Source organism: Telopea speciosissima, chromosome 1 (genome assembly GCF_018873765.1).
Source record: "Telopea speciosissima isolate NSW1024214 ecotype Mountain lineage chromosome 1, Tspe_v1, whole genome shotgun sequence".
NCBI classification, from domain to species: Eukaryota; Viridiplantae; Streptophyta; class Magnoliopsida; order Proteales; family Proteaceae; genus Telopea; species Telopea speciosissima.
This window is the reverse complement of record NC_057916.1, coordinates 70088993-70113106: the sequence shown is the minus strand read 5'-3', so window position 1 is coordinate 70113106 and position 24114 is coordinate 70088993. Positions and strand designations below refer to the sequence as shown.

Below are 24114 nucleotides of genomic sequence, written 5' to 3'. Positions count from 1 at the left end.
CATAAAACATATGGGTCATGTAACCCTAGCTACATAATGCGGTAGTTAATAAGACACTTTAACACGGTAGAGGCTTGCGATCCTTCACCTGAAGTTTCTTGTCCAGATTAGATCCCTTGAAGGAGTTTTATCACTTAAAGCCTTGCTAGTTTAGAGCCCTTGCTGTGTTGTTGATAGGTTGTAGACAACCTATCGACATATAATTAATCCCCTCATTTATTGGCTCTTTCCATTATTACCCCTCTCCTTCTCTTTTAGTTCTATTTAGTCTTCTAGTCATAATTAGTTTTGTCTTTATCCTCTTGTCCTTACATAAAGGTAGGAAATAACTCCCTTCTACCCCACGATTCTTTGTTTTTTTATTTTTATTTCCACTTTCAATAATTTCCCTTCTCATGTTCCTCAATTCTATTTTGTCCATACTTTACAAACCCTTCCAAGTCTTCCCTCATTCAATAAATCTAATTCCTCTTTGTCCCCTCCTCTATTTAGCTACCAAGGTGCCCCTTAAATGTTCTAGTTTATTTCAATTTTGCCACTCCTTCCTTGTAACTTGGGTATTTGGTGTTTTGGTGGGCCTATAGAGAATCCAATAGGGTATTTTGACCCTGGGTTCCGCATCATTCCTGCTATCAATTAGTTATTATGGAAAGAAAGGAGCATGAAACTAGTTGTTGACAAACACCGCTACACCATAATATGTTCATTGGTTTATATTTATTGAACTGGGCATGTAATCCAAACGAGGTTGTGGATATTGTTGAAGACTCTCTTTGTAGTGATTAGTAGTTGAGTATAAAGGGTAAGCTTTGCTACATATGCTTGTGATTAGTAGTTGAGTATAAAGGGTAAGCTTTGCTGCATATGCTTTTACTTTCGGAGTTTTTGTAAACAAGAAAAATTCCATACTGCATAAAGAAGTTGCACACTTGACAGTAGTGAAACTTGATTCTTTTCTTTTTCATATGGAGGGAACATAGTTGTCAAGGCGTCACCTTGGGTCCAGGCCCCCTCCAACACCTTGGGTCGGAATCCATGACAACTATGCGAGAGAGTGATACTGTGTTAAATTCTGTCTAACGATGGAGCAAATATGTGAAATCGTCTTGCATTCTTGACACCTTGAATTTAGAGTTAATTTTAGTCACTTTTATATTGGCTGCATCATATTTTAACCTGAAACTGAAATGAACATCTTAAATTAAAAATTGAAGTTGTAGAAGTGAATTGTAGTTCCCTCATTATTCATTTAGTTTATATTGGATTTTCGTGAAAAATCGTGAGCATAGTGTCTAAGATTGTGCCTTCTGGTCATCAGATGAACTAGGTATTTCATGCTAGTGAAATTATGACTGTGGGTTGGTGCATTGGAAGCAAGAACTTACCTGTAACATTACTTGTTTTTACTGACTTCTGCTGTTAATGTAATGCCTTCTGGTTGTTTCTTTTAGAGGTTGTGCCTGGAAGCAGGGATGGATCATTCATCTAAACAATATACTCTTGATGATGCAAAGAGTTCATATGCTGCTGAAGCCAGTTCAGCCTCCAGAGCTAATGTTGATGAGCTCAACAAAGATTACTTGGTTTGTTGTAGAAATTTGGAATATTAATATCTTGCATGAATTTCATTCTCTTCTAGATTGTGTTGTTCTTTTCATTTTTGGGTGGGTTAGTTATTGGTTTTTCTCTCTGGATTGTTGTCCAGAAAGCCCAAGATGCAATACGGGAACAGGAAAGGTTGATTGCAGATTTGCAAATGAGGAGGACAGAGGTGGAATTAACAGTCAACAATCTAAAATCATCATTTGAGAATTTGTGTGGTATTGAAATGAATGTTCTTGGACTTTTATAGTTCTTTATTTTTATTTTAGTTCTGTTTATACATATTCTTATCTATTCTTGTTTGTCAATAAATGAAAATATGTAGAGTCAGCAAAAGTGGACAGTGATGCCTTTGATGAGGCAGAGCGTGAGTTGGTGCAGATCAAAGAAGAACTGTGTGCATCTGAAAAGGTCTATATTGCTGCTTCATACCTTTAATTGCTTAAATATTCTAGATGGAAGTAGTTAACATTCTAAAAGCTGATTCTTTTTCAGGACAAGGCTCATTATGAAATGGTCATGCGTGATAACGTTCTTCGTAGTATTAGAGCTGCAGAGGAAGAATATGAGAAGCTTCAACTTGATCGTGAGGTATGCTTCACTTGTATTATGTCTCTAGGCTCTAAATCAAGGGGAAGAGGGGTGAAAGTAGAATATACACACTGGTTGGAGGAATCGGTATTGGGATCGCCAGAATCCGGCGATTCGTATAGGAATCAGCAGACGGCGATATCGATTCCGAGGTGATCCCGCATCGGTAGATCGGTACAGACAAAGGGTAAAAAAGTAAAAAATTGAAATTTTTTTTACAGAAAAACTGGTAAATCTGTCTTATCCGGCCCAACTCAAGGCGATCCAGATAAGTACCGGCTGAGACTGATCCTGTTACCGATTACTGAAACCATGGTACACAATTTTTTTCTGCTTGCGTCTAAGCATGAGGGTTGCATTAACACTTTGCTAGGAATACATACAGGGAAAAATTTCCCTGTATTATTCTGTGCAATTCTATTTTTTTGCTGTTATCTTTTATTTCTTAGTGTTTGTAACTAATATGACTCAACTCAGCCTTCTCCCAACTAAATGGGGTTGCCTACGTGGATCCTTTTTATCTAATCAACTCTATTCAATGCAAACTTGTTACTAGTCCTAAGCTATGTTTGTCTTTCTTCACCACTTCTCCTAGAGTTATTTTAGTATCTGTAACTAATAATCATTATATATGCAAAAGAACTGCTGTTTTATTTGTAGATGAAGGTCAAATTGAGAATTTCGTTTCAGTTTGTGGTAGAGATGTTGTCCAAGTAAAATAAGATTATCATTGAATTTGAAGATGAATGTATTCATCAAATTTTCAGTTTCTTCTGACTTTGATGCTGCTAGATGTCGTTATTTTCTTCTTCCAAACATGTCATCATAGTAGTTGGTCAATCACAGATGGAAGAATGGAAAGCTGTCTTTGATCCTGCAGGGGATTCAAGTATGTTAAAGCCCTCTCATCTACTACACACTACTGTTTTGAAAAGGTTGCAACGTGATAGCTCTTTAAAACCAGTTGAAGCGACACCAACAGTGTATCCAAAACATAGTTCTAAAACTCGTCTTGACTCAGTGAGTTTCTCGGTTTTCTGAGAAACCGAGACGAGATGGCATACGGTACTTAAAAGTGCAATATCTCGCCGAGATCTCGGATCTTGGGGCGAGATCTCGGGTTGACCCATGGAAATGACCCTTCTACTATGTATTTACTTACCTAACTCGAGAGAACTCGACATATCTCGGCGAGATCTTGAATCTCGGGTTGACCCATGGAAATGACCCATCTACTATGTATTTACTTACCTAACTCGACAGAACTCTTATATGCTTGCTGTGGAGCACTATATGCAACATTACAGCAACACTATGTCATGGGAAGACTATGTGACACTAGCACGGACTGAATACTTGATTCAAAGTCATTTTATGTGATGATAGTTGTAACACTGTTAAACAGTTTGATGTATCACTTTAACATTTCTAATTCTTATTTAAGTTGTTTAGCTATTAATTGAATGTTTTGCTTGCTTTCTATTACTAAATCATGTGTAAAGTAGGGTATTTTAGTACGTTATCGCCTACCAACCTATGGTCTGAATTGAAACTCATATTTGGACTTTGTTTTTGCAAAATCTGATAGTGCCATTGTGTTTAAATGGCCTAAAATAGGCTGAATACCAAGTTTCAGACCCAAATCAGTTGATGCTTCGAGTTGAAAAAAAAAAAGCACCAACTCGGCGAGATCTCGACTCGACTCGGTTTTTCCAAGGACTGAGTTGGTACCGAGACCCGAGTTTTACTACCTTGATCCAAAAGAGGAATTAATTGATGGTCCAATTGGACCTCCTGGGTGTATGCGGGGCCTCTCCGTAGAGACTCAATTTGGACTGTCAGTCCTAGCACAGACTCTTCCTGGATTTGGCGCAGAATTCTTTAAGTGAGACACATTGCCAAAGGGTTTATCTTTTGCAGGATTGATGATGGGAAGCAGACCTATCTTTGGCTAGACAATTGGCACCCTTCGGGTGTCTTGGCCTCCTTAGTCAGCCCCCGCGCCATCTATGAGTCCGGCTTGGACAGGCTGTCCCCTGTAGCATCCATCATCACTGATGGCTCTTGGACCCCCCCTCCTCCCTCCCCCCTCCCTCCTTGGCTGATCTCTGGAGTTCCCTCCCCCTTATTTCCCCGGGTCACAGAGGCAGAGGGGACACCATCTTATGGCTTCCCTCCCCCACTGGCACTTTCAGCTCCCACTCTGCTTGGGACTCGGTCAGACATAGAGGGACCCCTTGTCCTTGGCACGAAGTGGTTTGGTACAATGGCCACATCCCTAGGCAGAGCTTCACAGCTTGGCGTGCCCTTGCAAATTGCCTCCCAACTCAGGCCTTCCTCATCCACAGGCACATGCAAGTCTCCCCTACTTGCTACCTCTGTTGGAATGGATACGAAGACATCAACCATCTCTTCTTCACCTGCCCCTTTGCTGCCTCCATCTGGAACCGGGTTCTTCGTCATTGCTGGCTGCTCGTAGAAGGCCTCTTCCCCTGTATCGGGAATGGATTTGGATTCATATGACTTTTGGTGGAAAGTCGATCTGTGACACGGTTGGAAAGCTTGTTTTTTGTGCTACTATTTCCCACATCTGGATGGAGCGTAACCTTAGAAGATGGATGTCCAACTCCCGCTCTTTAGACATGATTTGGAAGGCCATCTTCTTTGATGTCTCATCTAAAGCTAACTCCCTCCCCCCTACTAGTGTCATAGATTCCCCAAGGAACAGGTGTATTGTTGTCTCCTGGGGTCTCTCTTCTACTATTTTGCGCCCTACCTAGTCCTTTCTAGTTTCGGGCTAGTTGGCCTTTGGGCTTGTATATCCCTCTCCCCCTTTTCTTCGTAATTAAATTTTTTTTCATCCAAAAAAAAATACGATACGACGCGATATAATACCTAAAAAAAGTATCAATTCTATAGGGTCGATACTGATTGAGACACTTGATACATTTCTTATAAACTATATTTTACATATTACTTATTTATAGTGTTTTATGCTTCAAAATTGTATTTTGCATGTATCCTAGACATTTCCATGTGTATCTTGCGTCTTTTCGATACGATACGATACGATACGTCTCTTAAAATCACCCTTCCGATAAGATACCCGATACCGATACTTTAAACCTTGGGTGTGGGACCCTAATGACAGAATCCAATATGAGAGACACCACTTAGTGTTTGTTGTAAGGAGATTGAAACAGGTTGATTTTCTACTTCCTCTGTAAATCCTAGACATTTGGAAGATGACTCTTGCAGATTTTTATGAAAAACATTAACATTGGATCACCATCAAGTCAAAGCAAGTGTTTGATGATGCCGATCGAGAGGTTATGGTGCTATGAATAATGCAGGCCCTGTTTAAATTTGGGCCTTAATTTTCGGGTTATTGATGTAATGGCTCTCTTTTATAAGCCCATGTTTGGGGCATTAGTTCTGAATTTGAAATTAATAATTTTATTACTAATTAATATTAGTATTGGGACCTATAGCTATTAGTTAAGAAGCTATCTTGTTTTACAATTATATTAGATAGAAGTCTATCAGATGTGCGGCCTATCCTAGTTGTGGATTTATTTTGAAGAGATTTGAAGTTGTTTAAGAAACTTCATTAGAAGTTCAGGAAGTTTAGATTGAATAGAATTCTAGTTTCTGTTTTTATTGAAAACTTTCCCCAAATCAATTGCAATGGAATGAAAAAAGAGATTGTTTCTGAAAATCTAGTTGGACTCTCTCTGCTCTCTCCCTTCTCCTTGCGATCTCTTTTTCTCCCTTTTTCCTGTCAACCTTGCTAGCAGGTACCATTAATGAAGGCTACAGCAGCTCTTCTTTTCTGTGTAGATCTGCATATATGTATCATTCCGAAATCAGAGCCTAATTCCTTGCTTACACAATACACAGCTTAAACTTCGGTCTATTTGCAGCCTGTTTACCCTAGAATCTGATTTCAGAAATTTGGGTTTAAGGACTGCATCAAGGAACGAAAGGGGATTTCCTTGTTCTCTGAGGCAACCTCCCTTTCTCTTAAAACCGTTGGTTAATTGGCAATGGTTTCAAGCTTGGTCCAAGTATTCATGTGACATCATTGGCTCTGGAGTCCTTTTTTTTTTCCGAAGAGAAGTAGTTAAATTTTTTGTGATATCAGACATGCAAGTACACTCGTGATGCTGTTTGATTGGGATAACATGCCATTTAATGGTCCTCACTAAAACACCCCACCCCATTAGATTTCTTCCCTCGGTCCTCACTTTCCTGTGTATTGTCCTATTGAAGTTGACTTAAATCTGCTGTTCTACTTTGGAATCCTTTCTGAATCCTTCAGTTTTTAGTGTGTGAATCTTTGGTCTATTCTATTTTCTTTTGAATCTGATCTTGAAATTTCTCATGGTTTCAAATCCAATCTTCCAGAATCCAACCCTCTTGAACTTTCAGAATTCAACTGAAAATTTCTAGGGTGGTTTTCAGTCCTAATCTCTATTGTGAGTTGAAATTTCATTCCTAGTGCTTACGAGGTAGGGGAATCCTTGACCATAGTTCAAGAACTCGTCTCGAATACAGGTTTCAAGCTGGACAAATAGCGAGTTGGGGTTTTTTTTTTTTTTAACTCGATGGCTGGTTTCGCTGGGTTTTAGACCTATTTTGGGGCTGAAACTTGGTGCTCAGCCTATTTTAGACCATTTAAACACAATGGCACTATCAGATTTTGCAAAAACAAAGTCCAAATAGGAGTTTCACTTCGGACCCTAGGATGGTAGGCGACGACGTACTAATAGGCCCTATTCTGCACATAATTTAGTAATTAAAAGCAATCAAATCATACAATTAATATAAAACAACTAAAATACCCATTACAAATGTTATAGTGTACAATACATCAATCTGTTTAACATATTACATCTATCATCCCATGCCATGTGACCAATCACGCATTCAGTCCCATAACATTCCACAAAGTCTTCCCATGTCATAGTGTTGAATGATGTCTCTGAACCACAAATCATGAACAGATCTTGCACCACAGTAGCTGAATGATGTCTCTGGCAGGTTCTACGTTGAAATCCAAGTGAAAAATGGCGAAGCAGCAGCTTGGGACTTGGGAGCAAGAATAGGCAAGTTCGGTCGAGTAAGAGGTGAGATCTTGCCTCTCGGTCGTAGATACTCAGTTTCCCTCCTCAGGGGGGGTTGCTAAAAAAGGAGGTAGAGGGGGCCACTGGAGAGCTAGAATAGGATGTGACACAGGGTGGAGTAGGCAGATAATGGGAAGAGTGGGAGGAAGAGGCGGCTTGGAAGTGTACTACTGTAATCTTCTCCAATAGAAGGGTTTGGTTTTTTCACCAAGAGAAAGGCTCGCTTCTCCATCTTTGAATGGTATAGGGTGCCTGACATGGATTTTTCTTTAATTATTTATTGTAATGGGAGATAAATACACCTCATTTGTGTTACTGAGTGGGGTTAATTTAGTTCTTTGATTGGTCTTTAGTTACTTTCGTTCTAAGTGTCTACTTGATGCTGTATTGAGTGTTTTAAGTTGAGGCGAATTAGTTTTTTTGGGTTATAATTGGGTAAAAGCATCCGATTGGTCCACAGCCAAAGCTATGAATCCAATTTTAAACACCTCATTTTGGAATTGTAAACAGCTTTGATATGAATGCTTGAGTGATTAGAATCGATCACCCAAGCCCCTTTGTTTATAATAACTTGAAGTAAATCTGATCAAAGTACAAATAGGAATAATAACACCTCAGTCCTAGTCCTACTAGGAATTCCTAATACAACTAGGAATGCCAGAATAGGACTCGGCTGAGGGTAAAACAAAAAAACTAAAAGAAAAGAAAAGAATCTAATCTGACTAGTTCTACTCCTAACATGTCTAGGACTAATCCTAATCAGCTAGGACTAGTAGGACTAATCCTAATCAAACTAGGACTGCTTACCCCAATCGTGTAAGCAGCCTATTTCAACACTCCCCATCAAGTTGGAGCAAAGATGTCGATCATGCCCAACTTGATTAGATTGGGATGAAAAAATTTTCCAGACAACCCCTTGGTGAAGATATTAGCAAGTTGATCCGCAGATGTCACAAAGGGAATACAAATCAGCCCAGCTTCTAACTTCTCTTTGATGAAATGCCTATCCACCTCAACATGCTTGGTACGATCATGCTATACTAGGTTGTGTGCTATGCTGATGGCAGCCTTGTTGTCGCAGTATAGCATCATAGGAAGACGAATAGGAACACCAAGATGTTGCAGCAAACCTTTAAGCCATAGTAACTCACAAATACCTTGTGCCATAGCTCGAAACTCAGCTTCGGCACTAGAACGAGCAGCCACATTTTGCTTCTTGCTACGCCATGTGACAAGATTTCCACCTACAAAGGAGCAATATCCAGAAATAGACTTCCGATCTGCAGAACCAGCCCAATCAGCATCAGTGTATGCTTCTATCCGTAGATGACCATGAGTAGACAAAAGAATTCCTTTTCCAAGAACTGACTTCAAATAGTGCAAGATACGAAGAACAACATCCATATGAGAAGAGTAGGGATCATGCATAAACTGGCTCACAGTACTCACGGCGACAGCAATGTCAGGACGCGTGTGTGAAAGATAAATCAGTTTCCCTACAAGTCTTTGGTACTGGCCTTTATCAACAGACTCACCCTCTTTCTCCTTGAGTCGAACAGTAGGGTCCATAGGAGTATCTGAAGGATGACAGCCTAGCAACCCGGTCTCAACCAATAAGTCTAGGACATACTTCCTTTGGGAGAGAAAAATGTCTTTAGAAGATCTGGCTACTTCAATCCCAAGAAAGTATCGTAGTTTCCCTAGATCTTTAATCTCAAATTCTTGTCCAAGGAAGGTCTTCAACCGTCTGATCTCATCACCATCATTGCTAGTAACCACTATATCATCAACGTAGACTATAAGAACAGTGAGTTTTTCACCAACTCTCTTTATAAAGAGTGTGTGATCAGCATTACTCTGCTTATAGCCCACAGAAATCATGGCCTTGTGGAACCGGCCAAACCATGCTCGAGGTGACTGCTTCAGACCATAAAGTGCACGCTTCAGTCTACCTACTTTTCCTTGGTTTCTGTCACAAGAGAACCCTGGTGGAATGTCCATATACACCTCCTCATCCAATGTTCCATTTAGAAAGGCATTTTTTACATCTAGCTGCTGCCATAGTTTGAGAACTCGTTTCGTTTTGGTATTTCGGTCGAAATATTGTATTTTTCTGGTATGTTTCGATAGGTTATTTCGATGGGTTTTAGGCCAAGTTAAGGCCTGAAACTTCATGGAAACCCTATTTTAGGCTATATAAACACATTTAAATGTTCAAATTACAAAAATAGTCACCCAAAATGGTGTTTTGGATGTGCAAGATTGATTGGCAACGTACGGTCGAACCCTAATGTATAACTTAGTTAATTACACATTTACACATACACATTGTACATTAAACAAGTAAATTGACTTGGAACTAAGTTGGAAACATAATGACTCATAAGTCAAGTCATAAATCATAATATAAGTACATAAGACATCAAGTCAATAACAAGTTAACAAATAACAACTTAAGAGTTAAGATTTAAGAAGATAATATCAAACATTCCAAATCACAATATGTCAATAACCTTAAAAAACCAAGTAAAAGTACAAAATCAGAGCTGTTTCTCAGTCTCGGTTGAAATTTCAACTGAGACTGACGAAACATGTTCATTTATATAAAGCAATTTCTTGAGAAACTCGAAACCTTGCGAAATTTTAAAACAATCTCGAGATATCTCGAAATTTCGAGAATTTCGATCGAATTTTTGTATTTTTTTTATTCGAGGTGGCATTTCGTTTGGAGGAGGTCGAAATATCCGAAATTTTCGATTTTGATCGAGATTTCGCGAGATTTTGAACTATAGCTGCTGCATATCCCATCCAAGGTTGACTGCACAAGATAATAACACACGAACAGTATTTAACTTTGCAACAGGTGCAAAAGTTTCCTGGTAATCAATGCTGTATGTCTGAGTGAACCCCTTGGCCACGAGTCGTGCCTTATACCTATCCACAGTGCCATCCACCTTCTGTTTCACCACAAACACCCATTTACATCCAACGGTTTTCTTCCCAGGTGGAAGAACCACAAGCTCCCATGTGTTATTTTTCTTCAAGGCGTCCATTTCTTCCATCATAGCTGCCTTCGACTTTCCGTCTGATAAAGCTTCCTGCCAATTGTTAGGAATACGAACAGAAGAAAGAGAGGAAACAAAGGCACGAAAGGATGGGGAAAGGGAATCATAAGAAACAACATGAGATATGGGATGCTAAGTGCAAGTTCTGACACCTTTGCAAAGAGCAATAGGTAAGTCAGGATCATTACCAGGTGGAGAGGCAGGTTCTGGATCCGGGTTCGGCAATTGGATGGGTATTGGAGCAACAGTTGATTGAACCTGCTTATGTTTCCTTGCATAGGTCTTCACATTACTGGCATCAATCCTCCTCTGAAATTCACTAATAGCCCTCTGGATAGGAGTCTGGACTGGGGTAGATTGCTCCCCCTGAATAGAAATGGTCTCCCCCTGTATAGGAACCTCTCCCCTGACTCAGGGGGAGTACTAGGGGCAGGCCGAACTGGTTCAGACTCATGGTAAACAGACTGAAGTGGAGGTGGAGAGTCAATAGTCAGCACATCCTCACTAACACTCTCCCCTTGAAGAGGTGGGGACACATAATATGGAACATTTTCATGAAAGACAACATCCATGCTGACAAAAGTCCTGCAGGATGGAGGGTAGTAACATTTGTACCCCTTTTGGGTAGCAGAGTAACCCAAGAAAATGCAGCGGAGGCTACGTGGGTCAAGTTACCAGGGGACCTTGTATCCCTAGCATAACAAACGCAGCCAAACACCTTAGGTGGGACTATAAAAGAAAAAGAGCCAAGTAATAGCTCAATAGGGGCTTTTGAAAGAAGAAACCGACTGGGCAGCCTATTAATTAAATAGGCTGCAGTAAGGACAGCATCCCCCCAATAAAGGGAAGGGACATTGCGAGCAAACATAAGGGCCCTAGTCACCTCTAGGAGGTGGCGGTTTTTTCTCTCAGCCACACCATTTTGGGCTGGAGTGTCGACATAGCTGGTCTGATGGAGGATTCCATGTGCAGCAAGGTATTTTTGGAACTGACCTTCTATATACTCTTTCCCAGTGTCACTCCTCAAAATTTGAAGAGTGGCATTAAATTGGGTCTTAATCAGTTGATGAAAGTGTTGAAAACATAAAAAAACTTCACTCTTTGTGTGCATAAGGTATACCCAAGTGAACCTAGAATAGCAGTCAATGAAAGTGACATACCACCGATGGCCAGTCAGGGAAGCTTTCCTACTAGGCCCCCACACATCAGTATGAACAGTATGAAATAAGGAAGAGGATCTTTTATTAGAAATAGGATAAGTTGAATGCGTCTGTTTAGCCAAGACACATGGCTCACAAAAAAAATCTTCCTTATTACAGTCTTTAACTAATGCTAGAAATAAATTTGATAAAGTACCTAAGGGGGGATGGCCTAGTCTAGAGTGCCATTTATGTAAATCAGAAGAGAAAGATGCCGAAGGTAAAGCCTGAGTAGGATCGCCATCAAGCAGGTACAATCCGCCATGCACTTTACCCGATCCAATCGTCTTCCCCGAGTCCAGTTCCTGAAAAACACAGTGAGTGGGAAAAAAGGTCACTTTATAATTCAAGGATATAGTGATACTGCTAATGGAAAGAAGGTTAGTTTTAAATTTGGGAATATGGAACACAGATGGCAGTGTAAGGGAAGGAGAACAACCAATGGATCCTTTCCCTGAGATGGAGGAGAGGGACCCATCATCAATTTTGACTTTATCCTTACCAGAGGCAGGAGAATATGTATTAAAAAGGCCAGAAGAACTTGTCATGTGATCAGTAGCACCGGAGTCTATGATCCATGGAGTGGATACTACTGATGCACAATGACCAGCAAAAGAAATACCTGTCGGGCAAAGAAGGAACCTGAATTGGCAGCAGACGTAGTAGAGGTAATTGATGTGTTCAACATACGACGCAAAGCCTGGAGCTCTTCCTGAGAGAAACCAATGTCAGCAGTGGGAGTTGGAGCTACACTTTCAGTATGATTGGCTTTGCTTTTAGACTTAGCACGACCACGTTTGGCCTCAAAATCAGCTGGCTTCCCATGTAATTTCCAACACTGAGCCTTAGTGTGATATGGTTTGTGACAATGCTCACACTTAACAGGCTCCTTGGTAGTAGTAGTGGAAGCAGCAACACTATCATAAGAAGCAACAGGAGTGGGACCAGCAGTCTGTAAGGCTGATCTATCAACTTTAGGAGTCATCATCATGGCAGCCCTTCGTGTCTCTTCACTGTGAACATAAGAAAAAGTTTCCTCTAAAGTGGGGAAAGGAACCCGTCCAAGGACTTGCACCCGAATAGGGTCATAGTCATCATTGAGGCCAGCCAGAAAATCATAGGCACGGAATTAGTCTACATAGGTGTGGTAGGCAGTAATATCAGCAGTAGTAGTAAGCTGGAATCGAGCATAATGATCCAATTGCTGCCATAAATACTTGAGGGCAGCATAGTATTTAGTAACAGACATCTCCTTCTGAGTAGTGGTTTGGAGTGTCTTCCGGATTTCATAAACCTGAGCACCACTTCTTGATCGACCATAAGTTCCCTTGATAGCAGTCCATATCTGAGTAGCAGTGTCAAGGAGGAGATATTGACTGGATAGATCAGTAGTCATAGAATTTAAAACAAATGACATCACTATAGCATTGTTCGCAGCCCATTTAGTACGGGCAGCACCTTCTTCAACTGGTTGTTTGGTGGTGCCAGTAAGATGGCCAGTGAATCCCCTACCAGCCACAGTCAAGGATAGTGATCTGGCCCAGATTAAATAATTCGTACCATCAAGCTTGATGGCAGCAGCATAGGGAAGGAAGTTGTTCCTAGTCTGACCATCCCCTCCAGAAGTAGCAGTAGTTGTCTCTGAATCTCCCATAGTTCAGGTAGAAACCGATCCACAAATTTGAACAAAAAAAAAATCTTCAAAAAACTGAATCAGATCTGAAGTATGGGTTTTGAAGTGGCAGCAATTGCAGCCATCAGAATAGGCTGAAACTTGGATCGAATGCCCTGCAAGTGGTGGAGAATAGGCCTGCAAAAAATCAGAAAATTCTGATGATGCAATAAGAAACCCTAATAGGGCTGGTTACAGTATCGAGTGAAACCCTGGGTTTTGAAACTGTATGAGTTTCAGCCGTCAGAACAGGCTGAAACAAGGATCGAGTATCTCCCTTGTCGTGGAGAAGATTCCCTCCAAAAATTGGCCCCTTTGGATGAGCCAATAAAAAGCCCTACATTTTAAAAAAATTTAGGTATATCTGAATGTAGGTAATTGCAGGCTTGAATCAGATGTGGATTGGATTCAAATGTGCAATCTGAAATATGTAAGGTGTAGATCAGCAAGTGCAGGGATCAATCTCCAAAAAAAAAACAGAAATCCAGCTTGAATAATGTAGCAGCTTGATCTCGTAGGGTTGGAGGAAACCTGCGGCAGTTTCAGATCACACCAGTGTTTGTATAATCTTCAATGAGGTGTCATTGAGGGCAGCAGCTAATTCTTCATTGAATCACCTCAAAGATGCTGCCCTGAATGAAATAGAGAGTCCGAGAGAGTTGGAGAAAAAGGAAACCAGTAGCCGAGAGAGTTGGAGAAGAAAACCAGAAAAAATCGAGGGGGAGGCTGCTCTTCAGATCAGAGATGGCTTTGATACCATGTAAACAGCTTTGATTTGAATGCTTGAGTGATTAGAATCGATCACCCAAGCCCCTTTATTTATAATAACTTGAAGTAAATCTGATCAAAGTACAAATAGGAATAATAACACCTCAGTCCTAGTCCTACTAGGAATTCCTAATACAACTAGGAATGCCAGAATAGGACTCGGCTGAGGGTAAAACAATAAAAATAAAAGAAAAGAAAAGAATCTAATCTGACTAGTTCTACTCCTAACATGACTAGGACTAATCCTAATCAGCTAGGACTAGTAGGACTAATCCTAATCAAACTAGGACTGCTTACCCCAATCGTGTAAGCAGCCTATTTCAACAGGAATCAACCTGTCGTTACAAGGGTCAGGGAGGAAGGGGCTCACACCCCCCCACACCCTTCCCCCTTGATCATATGAAGCAACATGCTCACGGGTCTATCTGCTGAGCAGGTATCAACATGATCCTTCCGCAGGTTCACCTACGGAAACCTTGTTACGACTTCTCCTTCCTCTAAATGATAAGGTTCAGTGGACTTCTCAATATGCTTATATAATTGAAAACCCCTAATTTGGAATCTGCTTCTACGAATTGAATAAAATATTTCCTTTTAGGACATAATTGCTTTTATATCTAATGGAGGAGTAGCACACTGCCAGATGTCTCCCAATCATTTCCCATTTGCTTCTTGTTTCTTGCAGTTCAAGAAATTTTTAGTCCTCTCTTCTAGCTTTTGCTTCCATAACTATGGTTTGGGCCCTAAATAAATAGTTGTAGTAAGTATATGAAAGGTTATAAAGTTGGAAGATGTTAGACACTAGGCTCTCCTAACTACACTGGTCTGCTTTTGTGCTTGTAATTATGACACTTGTAAGTGTTTGCTTATGCTCCGACAACTATTTAGATTTTACCATACTGGTTCTCATCTTATCCATAACATCAGAAAACTAAACTGATAGAAAATTGAATCCTACTGCATGTGAGGTATAATAATTAAAAAAAAAATGAGTATAAACTGAGTTTATTTATTGTTTTATTTTATGCATGAAGAGTTTAATGTGGTTGCTGCATAGGTATGGTTATTATTTGATGTTTTCAGCTCGGTTTGATTGCAGGATAAATCCAAGAAAGCTTCTATTATTTGTCCTGAGAATGAGGTGAAAGCTTTGGCGCGCTACTCTGGGAGCGCTCGGGATGAATTAAATACTGAATACAATAAATTAAAAAGGTGGCTCCAACATCATGAGAGTGACCGGTAAATATAAACTCTTAGCCAGGTGTAATTGTTTCTCTTGAGTCTTGAATTGTCAACCTCATATGTGGTACATGTTTTGCAGAGATTCTGATTCTATTGATGATCTTAGACTCATTTATCAGACAAAAAAGCGTAAAATTTCAACAAAGCAGCAAAACTGTGAAGCTTTTCATGAGAAATTTTATGTAAGCTGCACTGTGATCTCTGGATGTTATTCTGATGTTGGTTGAAATCAAAATCTTTACTGATCTATTTAAATATTTTCTTATGACATTTGTGCTATTTTTACTTTTTTTCTTAAAAAAATACTGAAGCAAAATATTAAGCATTTATGACTCTCCCCAGACCCTGCAATGGTGGGAGCCCTGTGCACTGGGTACACCCTTTTTTATTTGATGCTATTGTCAAAATGATTATCACTCATTGTAGCAATGACTTGTATCTTATTTTTCTGATCTAATCGTTTGTATATGTATATTTTTTCCAATTATTTTGGAGGGGTGGTTACGTAGGATTTTATTTTTCTAATTCTACTAGTCCACTGCTTCATTACTTATAGATGAAGATCAATACAATCTACCTTTCCTCATGGTAATTGTTGGGTTACGAGCCTACTTGAGCAGATATTCTTAAGGTTTATGTCAGTGTGTCATGATATGTGAAAGGCGATATGCGAATATAAATGAAATCATAAAAATGATGAAAATCTTAAATGAAGCTTGAAGCTTCTGTAAATGATGTAATAAGGGTAAATACACGTTTGGGACTCATTACATTAATTGAAATTTCATAATTGTAGGAGATAACTGTCAAATGACATAGTTCATGTTTTTATGTATCTTTTTCTTTTTGGGGGAGGGGGTCATTCTTTTTGTAATTTCAAAGAATTTAGTGGACGGAGTTACAATAAATTGATAGAAAAACACATTATCTTATTATTTGTTTACAGTTGATGTTTTATTTGAAAAAATAAAAATGTGTAAAATATCGAAGAATAATGAAAATGCAGTATGGGCTGATGAATATAATAATATACTTTTTTGTTATGGTCTGAATGGCTGTATCTACTCATTAGGTGGCATATGAGAGTGTTTTGTTAAATTTTTCTGAATTGTAATGGGGTGATAAATGATTAATATTTTTAACCTTGTACCTCAATCCAGTGTACATTAGATTGTGTTTTAACATGGGTAAGCTGTCTCCCTTTTGGCTTGCCTTCATTAAATTGTTGAGATGAAACAAATCTGCTAGTACATACAGTTGAAGTTCTGATTGTTGAGAAAGGTAAACCAAGATATGGAACCTTGAGAAAAGCAGCACGAGTAGTGCTTCGTGGTTTTGCATCTTTTGTGATGTTATTTTGGCTAAAAGGGGTTTAGTATGATTATCTTGATCATGTCTGTATGCATTAAAGGCTTCAATTATTGGATTGAGGCAAATATTTTTGCTGTTGAACACATTAATGTGTTAAGGTACTGCTCTGTTTATTAAAAAATCATCTATGAGCCTTCTTATCTCGGGCAAATCTTGTTGAAGGCTTTAAAAAGAATAGGGATATTACTTCTGTCGTTATTTAGGTATTTATGGTCTATATTGATAATCATTGTGTGTAGGGATGTAAATGGATAACAAATCCGAATCCGAATCTGCATCCGTGTCCGTTTAGGGGCATCCGTATTCGCTTTAGAGATATCCGGGAAATAATCCGAATACTCCGATTAAAATCATCCGAAAAAATCCGAATACTTAATAATAAAAATTAAGTAAATAATGATTTTGAGGGTTTTTGAAGATTCAATAGGTTCTAGAATATGATGAAAAGAGAATCATGATCTAAGAGATATGGATTGAGAGTGAATTGTATCCACTAGGGGAGGAAGGTCGGGTTACACAAGGCAGAGATGTAAACGGATGGTCGAAAATCCGAATTCGATCCGCATCCGAATCCGTTTAGAGGTATCCGAATTCGGCCAGGGAATATCCGGCTCCGATCACATCCGATCCGTATCCGATCCGAATCCGATCCGTTTACATCCCTAATTGTGTGTTTTTGTTTTTCTATTGTAGGAATTGCAGAAGGCCCTTGATTTACGCTGGAGCAAGTTCCAAAGGAATGCAAATCTTTCAGAATGTCAGTTGACATGGCAGTATGTTCTGTTCCTGCCTAATAACATACAATCACTTCTGCCTTCATTTCGATGCCTGCATTACGTTCTTTTTTGTTACTGCTAATTTTTTTTTATTTGTTTCCAATGTTTGGATGTGCTTAATTGCAGCTCTACTGTATATTTCTGACTGATGTGTTATGTTAAACTAGATTTAATGGCCATTTAAGGAAGAAAGGTTTTAGTGGTCGCATAAAGGTTGATTATGAAGAGAAAACCCTATCAATAGTGGTGAGAAACTTTTTTCATAAAGCAAATTTGTTTTTCCATCTTATTAGTTTCTCATTTTGTCTTGGAGTTTTAGTTTTACTACAATTTCCACCCTCTAGTTACTTGAAAATTAAAGAGCTGATTTATCTCCCCCCTCTTCTTCCTGTTGATTCTTTTTCATTGCTCTTCATTTGCTAGGTAAAGATGCCCCAAGATGCATCTAACAAAACGGTTCGTGATACCAGAGGGCTTTCAGGTTCCTTTTAGGATTTCCTTTTATTTAAAACATGGATCAGTGAATTCTCTAAATGAAATAAATAATCACCTTTTATTTGTGATTGTGTTATCAGGAGGGGAGCGCTCTTTCTCTACCTTATGTTTTGCATTAGCTCTTCATGAGATGACGGAAGCCCCATTTCGAGCTATGGATGAGTTTGATGTGTTTATGGTATGTGGTTCACTCAGACACATTCTCTGAGGACATACTTTATTGTCAGCCAAGGTCCAGTCAATCCAGTAATTTACATGTGCTAGGTAGATATGCTTTTGTAACATCTTCAGACCTTTGAAATAAGAATGAAGTGTATTCAGGTCTTGCAGGAAATAAATTCCGTGCAACCCGCTGTTCCATGTAATCTCTGATTGGATTTAGACATTTAATCTTCTTGTGAGACATTGTGTCGTATTAAATGAATTTACAAAAGTAAAATAAGTTTCGAAACACCTCTTTTGTTTTTTTTCCTTGTTTTTTTTCTCCCACAAGGTTTGAACCCAAGACCTCCCTGATGTTGCTTTTTGTAAAGCAAAGAAGTGGAATCTTTAGTCCCACATTGCTTATGGAAGAGAGTAAAGTGAGGTTCATATTGTATAATGGGAATTACAAGGGTAGTGTTCCTTGGAAGAAAGACTCACTATGCTTTTCTCATCTTTGGAGGGTTCAGGGTTTATTTTCACATGCCACACCATGCTGTCCCACTCTGGCCAGGGTCGGGTCGTGGCATGGCGTGGCAAGGCAAGGCCAGGCCTTATATATGTCTGGTTTCTTTTTGTTGGTGGGGATTGTATTTGGATTTCGTTTTTCTAACGTCAAATAAGGTTTTTCTGACGTCGAATGTCATAATGTTGGTTTTTGCTCATTAAATGTTAGTCAAAGCACGTTATATGTTGGGGTTTGTCAAGAACTTTCAGACATACTTTAAACTTTGTCCGACGTGCAATGAGGTTTTACTGATGTCGGACTAGCGTTACTGTTGGATTATATGGGCCAGAATACCATGGGGGGTATTCTGGGCTTTTTTACTGTTTTATTCTTATTTCTATTATGTGGGTTTAGTCCCACATTGCTTACTTGTAACTCTATTCTCTATTCTCAATAATATAAATTAGAAGCTTGGGGTGATCATTAATCATCCAAGCATTCAGCTCTAATTCTGATCCTCTCAATAAGGCATCAGAGCAGGTTTTGGATTAGGGCTCTCCTCTCTTCTATTCTTGATCCCGTCTTTCTCGATCTCCCTTTCCTCTCCCTTGTTTCTCTTTTTTTCTTTCATATTTCATAGGGCAGCACTGATGAGGTGATCCATGTGATCTAGTTGCTGCCCTCCATCACCTCAGTTCATGTTATGACAACTTCAATCGATAAGGGCTTGCTCTATGTCTGCGAACTTTGAGGACTTCATATTTTTTGGATTGATTCAATCTCTATTACAAGGAATCTCTCCACCTTTTTTGAAGATCAAGACCTGCGGCAGTTTATTAGCCAAGCCTCTATCTTCAGCCAGCTCTTCTGAAGATCCCCTCTTTAATCGATTTTTTTATCAAGTTTTCCCAAAACCCTGCAAATATCGATCTTGGGGGTACAACTCTCTGTTAGTGCTGATTTTTGGAAGAGTGATTCGGCAGCCCTACAGGCCCACTCGATCCAAATTTCAGCTTCATCCCTTGCTTTTTTGACAGCCTTCTCCCAAAAATCAATCTCTACATTATCAGGGTTTTTGAAAAAACCCTAACAACTATCGATCTTGGAGTTTCAGGTTTCCATTGGGGCTGATTTTTGGAGTACTTCAGTCCTATTAGAAGCATACTCGATCCTAGTTTCAGCTCCATTTGGTGTTTGTTTGTCAGCAATCAGCCCTCCATCGATTTCAGCAAAATTAGGGTTTTTTCCAAAACCCTGAAAAAGTCGATCTCAATGTTTTCTCTGTCAGATGCTGCTGGTTTTTTGAGACATATCTCCCTATATTAAAAGAGGGTTCTCCACCAAATTTCAGCCCTTATCTTGAAGGGATTCTTGGGTTTCTCATCACTACAACTTCTCTGTAATCATGGATGACTCTGCTAATTCTACAGCAACTTCTGTTGGTGATGGCCAAGGCAAATCAGAATTTCATACCTTTCCTACTAATCCAATCAAACTGGATGATACTAATTATTTGCTTTGGTCTAGGTCTGCTTCCTTTACCATTGCTGGCCGTGGCCTTACTGGTCACATTAATGGCACCACTGTTATGCCAGCTGAGACTGGTCAGGCTCAAGAAAGATGGCTTGCCAACAATGGTGTTCTTATGTCTTACCTAATTGGTTTTATGACTTCAGATCTGCAACATAATTTTCTTCTCCTTGATACAACCTCTTAGATTTGGGCTGCTTGCAAGGAAACTTACGGGCAGCTTGGCAATGATGCCCAAGTATATGAACTCAGCCAGAAGGTCCTCCATACTACTCAGGGAGAATTTTCGGTCTCCAAATATTATGCTACTCTACGCATTCTGTGGCAACAATTAGACCACTTCTCTGATTTCCACCCTACTACAGTTGCTGACATTGCTTCATATAAGAAGCATGTGGACAAGATTAGGGTGTATGATTTTTTGGCTAGTTTAATTGTGAAGTATGACCAGATTCGGGTTCAAGTATTGAGCCATAAGCCTTTTCCCACACTTAAACAATCCTATGCCATGGTGTCCGAGGAAAACCGTAGGGCTGCTATGTTGCACCCACCTATTACTGACAGATCAGCCCTCAAGGTGGCTACCCCGGCTACTCTTGCACCTGTTGGCACTGCTTCTCTTGGTGATTCAACTGCAGGGAGTTTGCTTATGAGCACTGTCACAAACCCTACCACACCAAAGAGAAGTGTTGGAAACTTCATGGGAAACCGGTTTACTTCGAAGCAAAAAGGGTTGCCAAGACAAAGACAAAGCCAAAAAACAAGGCTCATCACACTAAGTCTGTTACCACAGCCCCTACTACTGACATTGGTCTATCCCAAGATGATCTACAGGCATTCCTACGTGTGCTAAGGACTTCCGCTACTGCTGCCTCTACTACATCTGCTGATACTGCTAACTCCGCTGCTCCTTCAGGTTCACAATTTACCTGGTCAGGTATTCCATTTGGTGGTCATTGTGCTTCTGTAGCTTTCCATCCTTAGATCATAGATTCTGGAGCTTCAGATCACATGACCGGTTCCTCTAGCCTGTTCCATCGTTATTCTCCCACTTCTGGGAAAGACAAGGTCAAAGCAATTGATGGTTCCCTTTCCTCCATATCTGGAAAAGAAATCATCAACTGTACTTCTTCTTTTCCTTCGTTTTCTGTTTTACATATTCCTAATTTCACTACTCGCCCCTCTCCACCACCATTACTTTCTCCGCTACCTCAGAACTCCTTGGTCTCTTCTAAACTTTACCAATGGCACTCTAGATTAGGTCACCCTCCATTAGGAATTTTAGCAAATTTATTTCCTAGTTTGGTCACCCCATGTACTTGATGACTTTTTTTGTGAGGCTTGTGTTCTGGCCAAACAGACACGCTCCACTTATTCTTTATCAAATAAAAGAAGTAGTTCTTGTTTTCAATTGGTGCATTCTGATGTTTGGGGTCCTAGTCGTAAAACATCTCTTTCTGGTCTCCGATGGTTTGTTTCTTTTATTGACTGTCATTCTAGGCACACATGGGTGTATCTTTTACACACACAAAATCAGGTTTTTGAGTGTTTTTGGCATTTTCATAAAATGGTCCAAACTCAGTTCCAGACTACTCTCAAAATATTGAGAAGTAATAATGGATCCGAGTATAAAGAATCTCAATTTCAAAATTATCTTGTTGACCATGGCATTATTCACCAGACCAGTTGTGTTGATACCCCTGCCTAGAATAGTGTGGCAGAAAGGAAAAACCGCCACTTGTTAGAGGTGGCCAGGGCTTTGTTGTTTGCTAGACATGTCCCATCGTAGTATTGGGGAGATGTTGTCCTTACTGCTGCCTAACTCATCAATAGGCTACCTTCCAGGGTCCTTGACTCCTGTAGTCCAGTTGAGGTTTTAATGGGGAATTCCTCTTTTGTTACTCCCAAAGTGTTTGGTTGTGTGTGTATGCTAGAGATACTAAATCTCCAGGCAAACTTGAACCTAGGGGGTTACGTTGTATTTTCTTAGGTTATTCTCCAACCCAAAAGGGTTACAAGTGCTACCACCCCCCTTCCCGCCGTACTTTGGTCAGTATGGATGTTATTTTTCATGAGACCGTTTCCTATTATTCTTCACCACCTCTTCAGGGGTAGAGTTCTAGTGAAGATGTGCCATCCTTTGAGGTTCCTCCTCTTGAGGTTCCTCCTTTTCTAACACCTAACTGTCCAGCCTCCTACAGCTGCAGCCTAGCCTCCTTTGACTGCTGCCCAATCTCCCTTAGCTGCAAAGTTTGGTGAGCCAGTTTATACATGATCCTTATTCTTCTCACATGGAGGCAGTCCTTCATATTTTGCGATATTTGAAGTCTGCTCCCGAAAAAGGAATTCTTCTCTCTCCCAATGGTCATCTGAAGGTTGAAGCTTATACCGATGCCGATTGGGCTGGCTCTACTGACAGAAAGTCAATTTCTGGCTATTGTTCTTTTGTGGGTGGAAACCTTGTCACGTGGCGTAGTAAGAAGCAGAATGTCGTGGCAAGGTCCAATGCTAAAGCAGAGTTTCGTGCAATGGCACAAAGAATCTGTGAACTTTTGTGGCCTAGAGGACTGTTGTAGGATATTGGTGTTGCTGTCCATCTTCCAATGATGCTTTATTGTGATAATAAAGTGGCCATTGGCATTGCTCATAACCCTGTCCAGCACGATCGTACTAAGCATGTTGAGGTTGACCGACATTTCATTAAGGAGAAGCTCGAAGCCGAACTCATCTGTGTTTCCTATGTGAAGTCTGTTGATCAGTTAGCCGATGTGTTCACCAAGGGGTAAGTGGCAAAGTGTTTCTTCCTATCTTAGTCAAGTTGGGCATGCACGACATAAATGCTCCAACTTCAGGGGGAGTGTTGGATTATATGAGCCAGAATACCGTGGGGGGTATTATGGACTTTTTTACTGTTTTATTCTTATTTCTATTATGTGGGTTTAGTCCCACATTACTTACTTGTAACTCTATTCTCTATTCTCAATAATATAAATTAGAAGCTTGGGGTGATCATTGATCATCCAAGCATTCGGCTCTAATTCTAATCCTCTCAACGGTTACAAACATCGGACGAGCATCATAGATGTTGGTGATGGTTTGGTGTACGCCTCCAGAATGCATTGGATGTCGGTAACGGCTAGTTTTCGGTTCCCTCTTTCCGAGAGACACATCTTTTTGGGCCCTCTTGGACAAAACCTTGGACAGGTTTTTCCAAGGGGTTATATCTCCTCTATAAATAGAGGACTTCTTGGACACTTTAGAAGATATACAAAGTGTTCTATTCCCTCTGTCTTACTCATTTGCTCCCTCTCTTTCTCTCTCTCTCTCTCTTTGTTTTGTCTTTTTCTTAACGTTTGGAGAGTTTTTTTTTACTTCCATCCTTTTGGTTGATTGAGTACAATCTAAGTTTGTCCAGACATGGCCCAATAAGTGAGTGCAACAACTACTGGAAGGCCTAAGGGGCTGTTTCATCTTGGAGGTTGATTCGTTGGAACTCGTATTGCACTATAAGGGGAGATTACTATCTTAAAGATAGACTTAGCCCCACTAATTGTTCGTGATTTGATCTGTGTATAAAGCTCTCCTACAATATGTGGTTGCATCAATTCAAGTGATTAAGCCATTGAGATAAGTTTTATATTATTATTTTTTGTTATTAATTTTCAACAATTCTTAAGATTATAGAAATATGGCTTCTTCAGGTGAACCTCTACCTTTAAGAGTGATGATCCTACTGTCAAGACCAAAAAAGATACACTTGGTTGCAAGCATACTACCAATGCAAGAACTGGATTCTGAATTCGTTGAGAAGTGAATTATACATTGTATATGCTCCTTATGAATACACTTATATTATATGGAGTGTTGGAGAAGAAATATGTTTTGGAGGATGTCAGTAGTAGGAAGTATGTGGTACCAAATACTTGATATGATTATGAAAAATGATATTAATGTTTTTTTACTCAAATTGATAAGTTTCAAGTCTTGGTTGCCAAGTTGGCAAAGGAAGGCATGGTCCTCGCTCTTTT

The 24114-nt window shown here is 39.8% G+C and overlaps 1 protein-coding gene across 3 annotated transcripts in view; it reads left to right on the top strand.

Annotated features, from left to right (window-relative positions):
• The window catches only part of LOC122663433 (structural maintenance of chromosomes protein 6B-like), a 123150-nt gene that overhangs the window by 84166 nt on the left and 14870 nt on the right, over positions 1–24114 (top strand). For all 3 annotated transcript variants that reach the window (XM_043859149.1, XM_043859155.1, XM_043859156.1), the window contains 10 exons: positions 1452–1583; positions 1706–1820; positions 1928–2013; positions 2098–2193; positions 15123–15262; positions 15345–15447; positions 17330–17409; positions 17580–17658; positions 17836–17893; positions 17988–18085. In XM_043859149.1, coding sequence (XP_043715084.1) covers positions 1452–1583; positions 1706–1820; positions 1928–2013; positions 2098–2193; positions 15123–15262; positions 15345–15447; positions 17330–17409; positions 17580–17658; positions 17836–17893; positions 17988–18085 — 987 coding nt within the window. The remainder of the gene's footprint in view (positions 1–1451; positions 1584–1705; positions 1821–1927; positions 2014–2097; positions 2194–15122; positions 15263–15344; positions 15448–17329; positions 17410–17579; positions 17659–17835; positions 17894–17987; positions 18086–24114) is intronic.